This window comes from Erigeron canadensis, chromosome 5 (genome assembly GCF_010389155.1).
Source record: "Erigeron canadensis isolate Cc75 chromosome 5, C_canadensis_v1, whole genome shotgun sequence".
Lineage (NCBI taxonomy): Eukaryota > Viridiplantae > Streptophyta > Magnoliopsida > Asterales > Asteraceae > Erigeron > Erigeron canadensis.
The window spans coordinates 10,008,420-10,020,992 of record NC_057765.1 but is presented as its reverse complement, the minus strand read 5'-3'; the positions used below and the strand labels follow the sequence as shown (position 1 = coordinate 10,020,992).

General features: G+C 35.7%; 1 protein-coding gene across 1 annotated transcript; it reads left to right on the top strand.

The window, feature by feature from the left end:
* Positions 1-1,161: 1,161 nt before the first annotated feature.
* LOC122601168 lies at positions 1,162-8,225 on the top strand. Its single transcript, XM_043773935.1, has 7 exons — positions 1,162-1,579; positions 2,983-3,330; positions 3,848-4,514; positions 4,980-5,038; positions 5,849-6,328; positions 7,693-7,731; positions 7,924-8,225. The coding sequence occupies exons 1-7, from the start codon at positions 1,244-1,246 to the stop codon at positions 8,107-8,109; spliced, it is 2,115 nt and encodes a 704-aa protein (XP_043629870.1). The 5' UTR covers positions 1,162-1,243; the 3' UTR covers positions 8,110-8,225.
* The last annotated feature ends 4,348 nt before the right edge of the window (positions 8,226-12,573 follow it).

Genomic DNA, 12,573 nt, shown 5'->3' with positions numbered 1-12,573 from the left:
CATGAAACACAAATGGATGGCCAGAAAGATCTTGAAGATGATCTGGAACCGACTGAAGATGAAGGTGGTCAATCTTATTCTGATATACATGATTGTGCCATGTCAGAGCTACAATCTTCATTCCAAAAGAGGTTTTCATGGACAGGAAACAAAGATAGGTATGAATGTGTTGCAAAATTTAATTTATCTATTTACATGGTTAGTAGAGATGGCAAATTGGACTAGTAACATGTCAAAATGATTTCAGATCAAAACAGGCAAGTTTGATGTTCAGATCATAATATCAAGCCTAGTTAGGATGCCCCTCCAATAGTTGGGATTTTTTGAATTTTGTAAAGAGCTACTGTATCAGATATGATTGATTACAAAACTCTATGGAGTAAAATAATAATATAGTTTTTTTTCAAATTAAAACTGTTTAGGAGACTGAATGCATCTGCATACATGTTAGAGACTTTTGATAAGTGTAACCCTTTTTATTTTAGCTGTTTTTTAAAATGTTTGATCCATTTGACTTACTACCAACAACAGACAACTCTGTCTGACAGGTTACCAATAACAGACAACTCAAGTTGACCTATTTCGTATGAATAGTTTAAATTTCTCCCTCTACATTCTTGCTTTGTAAGCTGACATATAATCCTTGTTGATTCGAAAGTCAATAAAAAAATTAATGAATGGGGCTAAAAGTTGCAGGTTGGCATTTAGTCCAGGGGATTTTTTTGTTAAATATCATTTTAAACTTTCTTATTCAATCCATTAATAATTCTTTTTTAAGGAAGATGTGGCCATTAGCAGCCATACTTGATAACTGGGTTGATTTGGTTTATGGTTTATATCTAATGTGTCACACAGGTAGAAAAAAGCTTATCAAGAAACTGGCTGAAGGTTGTGCTAAGTGTAACTTTTAATGTGTCAAAGCGTACTTTTATCTAAGTTATTGGACAAAGACTGTTTCATGTCAACACAACTTGATCTGTGTGGTTTTGTCCCGTTACCCAACTTGCCTATCTTGCCACATCTGCATAAAGTATTTAATGAAACAAAGCATAGCTTTCGTTGCATCTGTGCCCGACTGAATGAACATATTGTCCATGAGATGATGTTGATATTAATGATCTCTTTCAGGCTGTTGGTGATTGAGTATGTAAAATACCGAGCTGCTCGCGGTTCGAAGTTTAACCGTACAGATTGGACGTCACTTCAAAATCTACCAGCCCCCCCTGCTACATGCAAAAGAAGAATGTCGACACTGAATAGGAACAAGCAGTTCAGAAAAGCTGTAATGAAATTTTGTAACATGCTTAGTATGAGATATGCAAAGCATCTTGAAACTTCCAAGAATAATTCACTTGGTGATGGTTGCAGAGTGATTATTCAGGATCAAAATGCTCCTCAAGTTGTTAATCATACAAAAGATTTTTGTATGGAAGAGCGATGGGATGATTTTGATGACAAAGATATCAAGATGCTCCTTGACGAAGTTCTCAAATACAAGCAGATTGCTAAATTAGAAGCAACTAAAGGTGCTCGATACATATCCGAGTATCCTCACTCAGATGTTGGTGATGATGGACATGTAAGACTACCCCTTTTCATTGTCCACCTTTGTATAGGACCATAGGTCATTCATATTTTTAGGCTACAAGCTTTATTTTTGCCTATAAAAGACTACTCCCTACGTCATAAAATAATTGTCACCGGACCTTACTATTTAAGTTTGTCTTAAAATAGCTGTCCACCTTTGAAATCGCTGGATATAATTGTTTAAGTATCCCATAATACCCCCAACTGTAATTTACATGACTTAAAGAAGCATTAAAGCAATAGTGAAGGGCAAAACTTTTATTTGAGTAAAAAGTTAATTGTATTAATTAAAAAAAAAGGTAAATGGGTGGGAACCCTCTGGTCCTATGTAATGATTTTGTACCCAGAGTGCACACTGCATAGAACTCATGCCCGGTAAGTCACATCATGACACATGGATCACAAGATATAGTTTCTCCATTTGCCTTTGGCTCTATAATTGTCTTCTTGTCTAGTGGACCATTGTTTTGCAACCCAATGAGTAATATTTTTTCAAGAATTTTATTTTAATGCAAGCAACTTTCAAAAAGTTTTGCTTTAAGGTATTCCCGTTCTAGTTATCCGGTCAAAACACAATATGGTAGCTAATGTATTATTCACTTTGACCAGTACTTTTCCTGATATGGTGTGTGGAACTGGAAACTAATTATCTTATTAGAGTGCCTTAAAATGAGTTTTTTTAAGTACACTACCTTTTCATGGTTGAAAATATAGTGGGTACCTAAATAGATATCTGCCACAAGTACGTTGCCTTTTTATGGGTAATGTCCATAGTTATATGACTGCCGAGTATGAAAGTATGAGTGAAATTGGATGAGCTAATTAGGTCATTTTAGAACCACACCCGTGCGATACACGGTGGTTCTATAGGTAAATTCAGAGCTCTAAATTTTCAAAAACTTCAAAATTTAACGCCAGTACACGCGGCTGAGGGTAATGGTCCCTAGGGACCAACCCCCGGCTTTGGATAGTGGTCAGTGGTGGTGGTGGTGTAAGATAAGGAAATAAATAGTGATATTATGCAAAAATAGACTAAATAGTATCTTTGTAAAATGAGTTTGTATTAGAAAGTGAAAGATTACTATTGATCTTGTAATTTAAAGTTTTTCATTTGCATATATTACATATGTCGACTTTTAATAATATGATTATAGATGTGCAACTTACCTGCTTAATAAAAAATGGAGCATTACATTATGCAATTTACCTGCTTAAAATATCATTTTTGATAGATTATAGATTTATAAATGTTCTGAGTTAATCTGTAATTGGGATTGTATAATTGTGTTTTAGAAAAGGAGATTACTTAGGGTATATAAAAGAAACATTTACGATTGACTCCCTCTAATATAACCTGATATCAACTCTAGTCTAATAGTCCTCTGCTGCTTTTAGGAATTGGATGAGAACAACTTAGGTTCATCAGCTACCCCTATCAATGTAATAAAAAAGGATAGTGGAAGGAGGCAAGCATCTTCTCGAAAAAGGAGGCAAACATCTTCCCGAAGATCAAGACGTCGTCTTCCTAAAAGCTATGTCATGCTTATGAATCAAGTACAAAATTCTGGTATGCAAGCATACAAATCAGTGGCAGTTTCTAATGCAATAGAGCTATTCAAGCTTGTATTTTTAAGCTCTGCAAAAGGTCCAGAGGTCCCAAACATGCTAGTTGAGACATTGCGGCGATACTCGGAGCAAGATCTTTTCTCCGCCTTTAACTATCTCAGAGACAAAAACTTCATGGTAACGAGGCTCTCGTTATTATTATTATTATTATTATTATTATTATTATTATTATTATTATTTAGTGTGAAGTATTTTGTGGTTTTACAATTTCCCCGCAAAACTGTCCCGCAAACTGTAAATTTGGCCAATGATTCTTTCGATGGCACAAGTTTAATTTTTCGTTAAATGTAACGTTTTAGGGTTTGTGCGAGTCATGATTCATGTGCTATGCATGATATTCAAAAGAGGGGTAGGTAATTTTTCGTCTTCTTCATGTTCTCTAGTAATAGCAACAATTTGTTTTCCTTCCAAAACCCAAAATTAGTACGACAAAATCAAATTAAATCCAAAAATCAAAATATAAAACCTGAATAGAAACCACTTTAAGACCAAAAAAAAATAATATCAAATCGTAGTTAATTTTTCTAAATCAAAATGTTGAAGCTCTTAACACAAAACCAAAATCAAAATGCTTCATTTATAGATAACTCTTCATGTTTTTATGCTCATTCTCCACTCCTTTATTCTCTGGCAGATGATGGGTAGTGGCATTGCTCAATTTGTACTTTCCCAGCAGTTCTTGCATAATATTTCATTATCTCCATTTCCTGTTAATACTGGAAAAAAAGCTGCTAAGATGGTGAGGTGGCTTCAAGAGAAAGAAAATGATTTATTAGAAAACGGTGTTGATCTATCTGCAGACCTTCAGTGTGGAGATGTCCTCCAACTGTGTGTGCTGATGTGTTCAGGAGAAATATCGATGTTTCCTTGCCTGCCTGATGAAGGTATTGGAGAAGTTGAGAATTTGAAGAAACGTAAATGTGATGACAATGAAATTTATTTTCGTAAAGAAAAAGGTTTTCCAGGGATAAATTTATCCTTGAGCTCTGATATAATTCCAAGAGTTGATGTGATTGCATTATCTAGAGATGAGAATGCAGTTACTTCTCGTTCGAATTTGGAGTACAGGTCACTGCCTTCTGAACTTATTGAAGGAATCTCAAAGTCAAATGCTGACTCTGAGTTAACATGGAATGCTATGACTTGCTATGCAAGACACCTGGCATCGTCTGCACAAGAATTATCTTCCTTTTCTCCCAATCTTTTTAGAACTGTTCATTCAGCCATCCAAAAAGCTGGTGATCAAGGCTTAAGCATGGAGGAGATTTCTGAGATTATTGGTGTTCATGGTATGCAGCTTTTGACTTAACTATAGAGGTGACATTTTCCCCCCATTTATTTATGAATGAGCCGATTTTCGTTCATGTTTTCATCAAATGGCCAAATCAAGAAAACATAACTACAATGGAACCTGGTTATATTGGTCAAACGGGCTGAAAGTAATCTGGAGTGTATTTTGATGCAACATCCTCTCTTTCTTTTTTTTCCTAATTAGAACGGCAATTCTGATGCAACATCCTCTTAGCTTTATGCAAAAAATTAAATTAATATTGTGTACTTTAGTTTCCGTAATCTTTTTTAATGCACTAATTTGTTGAAAAACAGAAAAAAAGGACGATAAGTGTTTCTGGTCAACCCTACCCGACCTGTCACCCAATCCTTTTTTGCCACTCTACTTCTCTCATATATTCTTATGTAGTCTTGCTTTGTTAAGAGGATAATGTTTCTTTAATATCAAATTTAATATATTGCCACATTGCTTATAGGGGAATCGATGCCAGAACTCCTTGTTGAGGTGCTTGAGGCATTTGGGAGTGCTTTAAAGGTTTGCTTTATAGTTACCTTGGATTGGAAAATTTCTTACTCTATATTATAGGATTTTTTCATTGAGAGCATGCTTGGCAATGTAGTTGGTTACTTTGGTTTGGGGATTTGGAATGAAGGGGGTGGAAAAGTAACATAAAAGTAACATAAACAGCTAATGAATAAATGATTTCGAGAATAATCAACTTTCATACCCTTTATTATTTAGCCACTCAAATCTATTTTGCATAGTTGCATTTCATCTTTTAATTCTGGTACTAGAAGTAAGTAACTGCTTAGTGCCGCCTTCCGCGGGTTTTGAGCCCCAATACCTCGACGGTGTATGGTGGAGGTTAAGATATAGGCAGACCTTACCTCTACCTAAGTAGAGAGGCTGCTTCCAGTTTCTACCTAAATGGTAGAAAAGGCTCTCCAACCTTTGCATGGATAAGGATCGAACCCATGACCTCTGTCTCCAAAGGGCAAGGGTGTTTACTACTGATCCAACCATGCTACTTAATTTTGGTACTGGAATCTGCCCTAAAGGTAAAAACCACTGTTCTCATCCTGCAAGCCAATTCCACCTTCCATCATGCATCATTCCTGCTATTATAGTTGTGTACTCCAATCTAGCTTCATAAATTGCTCTGTTATTGACGATAGAACACAGTGGACCTTTATCACACAGATATTTTCTGACTATTACCCACTTTGCTAAGTACATGCTTTCTTACCAGCTGTCTTGTGCCAAGTGTTTAGACACTCACCCCACAATCCTAGAAGTATTGTGTATTCATGTATTTTAACTGTATGTATTGGTTCTTTAACACAGGTTAATGCTTATGATTCTATCCGCATTGTTGAATCTCTATATCGATCAAAGTATCATTTAGCCTCAGTAGCTACCTACCAACATGGTCTTGATTTCAACACTCTGGAGTCTTGGCAAGAAAATCACAAGGATGGAGGCAAAGATTTTGTGAAACAAACTTGCACAGACTGCATTGAGGGGCATACAACTACTGATGAGGAGCATCACAGACTAACCATCCTAAACCGCCTAGTAGAGGTTCCCCAACCTACGAGTGAAGTTCAAAGAAATGATGAGACTAAAACCTACGAAGAGGAGAATGTAATGCCTCTAAGAACAGACCCCAAGGAAAAAATGTTCGAACTTGATGTTGGCGATTCTCCTTCTTTCAAGCCAATATTGCCATGGGTAAATGGAGATGGTACCATCAATGATATTGTTTACAAGGGACTTGTACACCGTGTTCTTGGTATTGTGATGCAAAATCCTGGGATATTGGAGGTATGCGCAATTGTTTTATCATTTACGCTTTTGCTGGCTGTTACTGATATATAATTGCATGCACTAAACGCTTAAGTGATGATACTAGAAAGTTAAACCTAAATCACCAACTACCTACATATTTTACCCATAATGTCCTTCCATTTAAGGTTACACTCTCATTTAATAAGGGTTGTTTTTAACAAATTCCATAATTCTACTAAAATTTTGGATAGTTTTTTAAACAATGTAATTTGTGTGGTCGTATTTTGAGACCACTAATTATCTGCAGAAGAAAATAAAATAAATTTTCTCAAAAACTGTTTTGGCAGACTGACACAACTTGAACCAATAATTACTCGTTTTGATTCATTACTCAGACCGCTCATTTTCCCACCTCTAATCTATACTATCTTATATCTTATATATCTTATAAAGAATTTTGCCCTTTTTTTAAATCTCAAAACATGATTTGAACTACCTAAATTACTTCTCTTATTTATTCACTAATTTAAGTATCTCTACCTAATATACCTATTATACCCTTAAATCTAAACCATTAATTATTTTCTCTCTCCTCAAATATCAACCACTCATTTTTTCTCTCTCCTCCATAAATAATTTTATTCCTCTAACTCATTTAAAATCGTTTATCTCAAAAACCGTATATCGATAAATTATATAAGTTGTATGGGTGTTCCTAATATTTCATGCTCTTTCATTAGAGATGTCATTTGATATATTTTCGACGAATTTTTAAATCCGAGGCAGAGCCCGTACTGCTAAAACATTTGGTTATCACACTCTATAACTTATCACCTCCTATGACCTAACACTCCATTATCTCACCGCCGCAATGCGCGGGCACTTTCCCTTGTATTATAAAGCAGATCTCTCCTGTTTACATTTTAAGTTTCAACATTTACTTTCCCTGCCCATATTTCAATTCTATATTTACCTAACACTCTTTCTCTCTCCTTAAATCTCAACCAATCATTTGTTTTCTCTCTCCTCCATAAATCATTTATTCCTCCAATTCATTCAAAATCTTTTATCTCAAAAACCGTACATCGATAAATTATAAAAATTATATGGGTGTTCTTAAAATTTCATGCTCTTTCATTAGAGATGTCATTCGATATACTTTCGACGAATTTTTAAATCCGAGGGCGGAGCCCGTACGGCTAAGGCATTTGACTATCACACTCTATGACCTATCACCCCATCATCTCACCACCACAACGCGCGGGTACTTTGCTCTCGTAATTATTAAAGCAATTTCATTACTATTACGTGTTATCCTTTTACATTCCTATCTTCAAGATGTGTTGGTAAATATTGTCAAGTTTCTGTTGTTTAACTTCTACATTTTTTTCTTTTTGCAGGAGCATGTTTTAAGTCAAATGAATGTACTAAATCCTCAGGTAATATTTATTATGCTTAAACAACGAAATGTGTAGCATACTGTAATGCATTTTCAATTACTTAATCCAAAAGATCTCAAATTAACATCAAGTTATATACTTATATATATGGTAGTAAACCAGTAACTTTAGGATTACTGCCGTTCCATATTCAACCAGCTAATAAAAAATTTAAACGATTTTCTATTTCAGAGCTGTAGAAAATTGTTGGAGCTGATGATTCTTGAGAGCCATATCATAGTGAGGAAGATGTATCAGACTATATCCAGTAAGGCCCCAGCAATGTTAAGCCGGCTTCTTGGTTGCAGGTATAAGAAACCGAAACTGGTTTGCAGAGAACATTTATTTGCAAACCCAAGGAGTGTCCACCATCTGTAGAATCTGTTAGTATAGGTGTATATAATTTACGAGTGCTTTTGCTGATTTCGGCCTTTCGGGTACAGTTTCAGAATATCCACCATCTGTAGAATCTTGTAGTTGTGCATAATCTACGATATGACGATTGAACCCACTGATAAGTGTGTTTGGAAAATTTTCAGACATAAATTCAACTTCTATATTGGATATGTTTGGCAAAAATATTTAGTAGCTGGTAACTGTTAGCGGTTAGTTGGAGCTGGAAGATAGTAGGAGTTAGTTGTAACTCGTAGCTGTAGCTAAAAACTTTTTAGATATATTTAAATGTTTGGCAAAGTAGTTGTAACTTTCAATAAAATACACAAAATGACAAAAATAGACATATTAAAAATATATTACTTAATACTAAACATAGTAATATATATAACTAGGTTTCAATAAAATGAAGATGATAGGCTTACCGAGAGTTCAATGCTCTAACATTGTCGGCAGTGAAAGAAAAAAGAATATAGGCAAAGAATGTCGTGGAATTATCATGCATTTTCAAAAAAAGGTTGAACTTGAAGACGATTTTTACTTTGCGATCAACTTGAGTGCGGATGGAACACTAGCAAACGTATTTTGGGCGAACGGAAGATCAAAAGCATCGTATTGCCAATTTGGGGATGTTGTAGTATTTGATGCGACTTACAAGACGAATAGATATAGTCTGCCCTTTGATCCATTTGTTGGAGTGAATCATCATGGCCAATCCATTTTATTCGGAGGCGCATTGGTGGAAGATGAAACCGATGTTGGGTTATATAACTATTATCAAACAAATCACAAAGCACAAAACGGAAGACAAGATCTATGCAGTTTTATTAATTAACCAAAGTATAAAATATGTACCTTATATTGGAGAGATTAAAACAAGAACAAGGTTTAAATTAACCTTTCTACGATTGCACACACAACGTTGGAACGTACGTATGCTAGTACTTGATCACGAACAAACAACCCTTTGTTAATACCCTTTCACACGAACCAAATAAAACCCGAAACCCTTTGTATTGTGAGGATCGGCCGAAGCCAAGAAAGAGGGAGGATGAGAGAATTTTAGGGTTTTAGAAAACCTTAATAATTATGTGTGAAAAACCTTAAGAATTGGTTTGTATTTATAGCCAAACATTAGCTTGAAAAACAACTTTAGGGTTTTCTAAAAACCCTCTAATGCTAGTCGTCCCCCTCTAGGAAGTTTCTAGAAGGTTTCTTAATTTTTCATCCATTCACAATTATCTCCTTCGTTAAGTCCGTCAGTTAAGTACTGTTAACTATTAACATTTAACAGACGACCGTTAGTTTTTCGTGATCAAATTAATTAATAAATTACATTTAATATCTTAATTAATTATAGTTATATTCACGTTGAGGTGTGACCCCGTAGGCTTAAATACTTTTTGGACATACGTTCATTTTACGTGATCATATTCTAACAGCTCCCACTTGAGCTCGTAACGAATGAAGGTAATAACATTGGTTAGCGTCTAGCAACACGCCAATGCTCCCGAAAACATTTAAGTATACTTTTAAACGGTTAAGGCATTTATTATCCCTTTGTTCCGATACCTTTGTTAAATATGAATATGGATCAAGGTCATTTCATAATTTAACGATTATGTTTCTCATTTTATAACTAATTAATGATTACCAAATATAATCGAGAACCATCTGGATTTATTTGGGCACGGCCATGCAAACATCTTTAATTAGTCCTAATGAGGGCGCCAAATGGTATCATGCTTCAATTTTAAATTGAAGGAACAAATCCTGTATTGACTACACGTGTCAGTCATCATACTTCACGACGCTTTCTGAAAATAGCCCTTTATGTACCCCCTTATTCAGGTGAGTTAGAACTACATCTAGTAAGTGCGATTCATACATGCTGACCTACTTGCATCTCAAGTCAAAGGATCAATAAAAGTAACCATTTACGAATTTCACTTAATGACGACGATCCATAAAGTGATAATTCGTTAGTGGGTAGTCCGATATGCATCCGCTATGAATATCATGTGAGTTTGGTGAGAACCATCCATTACATATTCCAAGAATGTAACCAATCACTCACATTTGTCTTAGTTTAATTATATTCCCATATAATTAATCGACAATGGACAATTTAGAATATTTAATAATATATAAAAATATTAAATGAAATATTCAAGGATTAAACACGCAAATATAGGACACAATTTAATATTGAATGAAATCAAACATATCAAGTACTTTATTTCATTATAGAAAACATAAATTGTTTAACATCCCTTATCCAAATACCGAAACAACAGATTTACATGAAATAACTAGCTTTAAGTCCTATGCCCTCGGCATGCCTTTCTAGCTTGGGCCTAGACAAAGCTTTTGTGAAAGGATCAGCTAAGTTAAAATCTGTGTGAACTTTGAGTAATTTGATTTCACCTAGTTCGATCTGCTCACGAACATAGTGATATCGTCTAGCATAATGTCTGACACCTTTCTGAACTCCGGGTTCGTTGGCAATGATTAATGCACCGGTATTATCACAGTACAAATTAGTGGGTAATTCATTTGAGGGGATCACGTTAAGCCCGCTAATGAACTTCCTTATCCAGACTGCTTCCATTGCGGTTTCTGAGGCGGCAATGTACTCAGACTTTGTTGCAGACATGGCAACTGTGGTTTTTAGCTCTTAGCATTCCACCGTGCCTTCATTTAAATAATGAAGACGTATCCCGACTGATATTTTGAATTATATTTATCAGTCTAAAATCCAACATCACAAATTCTATTTCCATTTGAATTTTGATCGGGATTTCAACCACACACCAAGAATAATTCTTTAGTAGCACACTTGTACTTAAGAATATTCTATACAGCAATTCAATGATCCTCTACAGGATTTTGCTGATAGTGGCTAACTCTATTTTGCACGAAAGCAATATCAGGTCTAGTGCATCTTATCGCATACATAATAGATCCTACAGCCGAAGCATAAAGGATTTTTCGCATACGCTCCACCTCATTAGGTGTAGAAGCACCGCTCTTGCTAGATAAGTTAAGTCTTTCTTGCATGGGAACGAAACCACGCTCAGAATTCTCAATGCTTCAAGATCTTATCAATATAAGCACTTTGACTTAAACTAAACAACCGCTTTGATCTATCTTGGTAGATCTTGATTCCAAGAATAAATGTTGCTTCTCCTAAATCTTTCATGGCAAAACACTTTCCAAGATGGGATTTAACATCTTGCAACATTGGAATGTGTTTTCCTATGATTAATATGTCATCGACATATAAGACATGGAAAGTAACATTAACTCCCACTAGCTTTACGATATACACATGGCTCATCGAGATTTTGAACAAAACCAAACTTTTTGATTTCTTCATCAAACCGTTTATTCCAACTTCTTGATGCTTGCTTTAGTCCATAAATGGACCTTTGAAGCTTGCATACTTTGTTGGGATGTTTTGGATCAATAAAACCTTCCGGTTGATCCATATAGACTTCTTCATCCAAGTAACCATTTAAGAAGGCAGTCTTAACATCCATTTGCCATATCTCAAAGTCATAGTACGCTGCTATGGCTAAGAGAATCCTAATAGCTCTAATGTCCGCAACCGGAGAAAAGGTTTCATCAACACCGAAACATTGAGTATAACCTTTCGCTACGAGACGAGCTTTATAGGTGTGTATATTTCCATCCATGTCCGTCTTCTTCTTGAAGATCCACTTACACCCAACAGTTTGAGCATTTTGTGGAAGATCAACCAAGCTCCAAACTTGATTGTCCTTCATGGATTTCATTTCCACCTTCGTAGCTTCAAGCCATTTGTCAGATTCCGGATCTGATAATGCAGCTTTGAAATTCAGAGGCTCATCGAGATCTCCAACAACGTCTTCTTCTACCATCAGATATAGTCTTTCGGTAGGTCGTCTTGTCCTTTCGGACCTACGAAGTGGAATCGCTTCATTGTCATCGACTTGAGGTTCATCACTTTGAACATTTTCCCCCCCAAGTTGATGATTGCTAGTATCTTCAGAAGGTGACACATCTTCCTCTTGAGTCTCATCAAGTTCTACAACCCTCCCACTGTTCTCTTGAACTAATTTCTTTTCAAAGAATTCAGCATATCGAGCAACACGAACAGTGTTTTTGGCGGGATCATAGAAGTCGTAACCCATCGTTTCCTTAGGGTATCCGACAAAGATGCACTTAGTAGTTCTGGGTTCAAGTTTGTCAGGCGTATCGCGCTTCACAAGTGCCTCACATCCCCAGACTCTTAAGTAAGACAAATTAGGGACATCACCATGCCATAATTTGTACGGTGTCTTGTCAACCTTCTTGGTTGGAACCATATTGAGAATGCGTATAGCAGTCACTAGAGCATAATCCCAAAACGAAAATGGGAGAGTTGTACGGGTCATCATTGATCTTACCATGTCTAACAAGGTTCGA

What these genes read in the sequence shown, in the direction of transcription:
- LOC122601168 (XM_043773935.1), top strand. Translation starts at nt 1,244, where the DNA reads ATGTCGACACTGAATAGGAACAAGCAGTTCAGAAAAGCTGTAATGAAA. An exon ending in TGTTCATGGTATGCAGCTTT is followed by an intron (nt 4,515 to 4,979) that starts TGACTTAACTAT and finishes CATTGCTTATAG; the next exon opens with GGGAATCGATGCCAGAACTC. An exon ending in TGAATGTACTAAATCCTCAG is followed by an intron (nt 7,732 to 7,923) that starts GTAATATTTATT and finishes TTTCTATTTCAG; the next exon opens with AGCTGTAGAAAATTGTTGGA.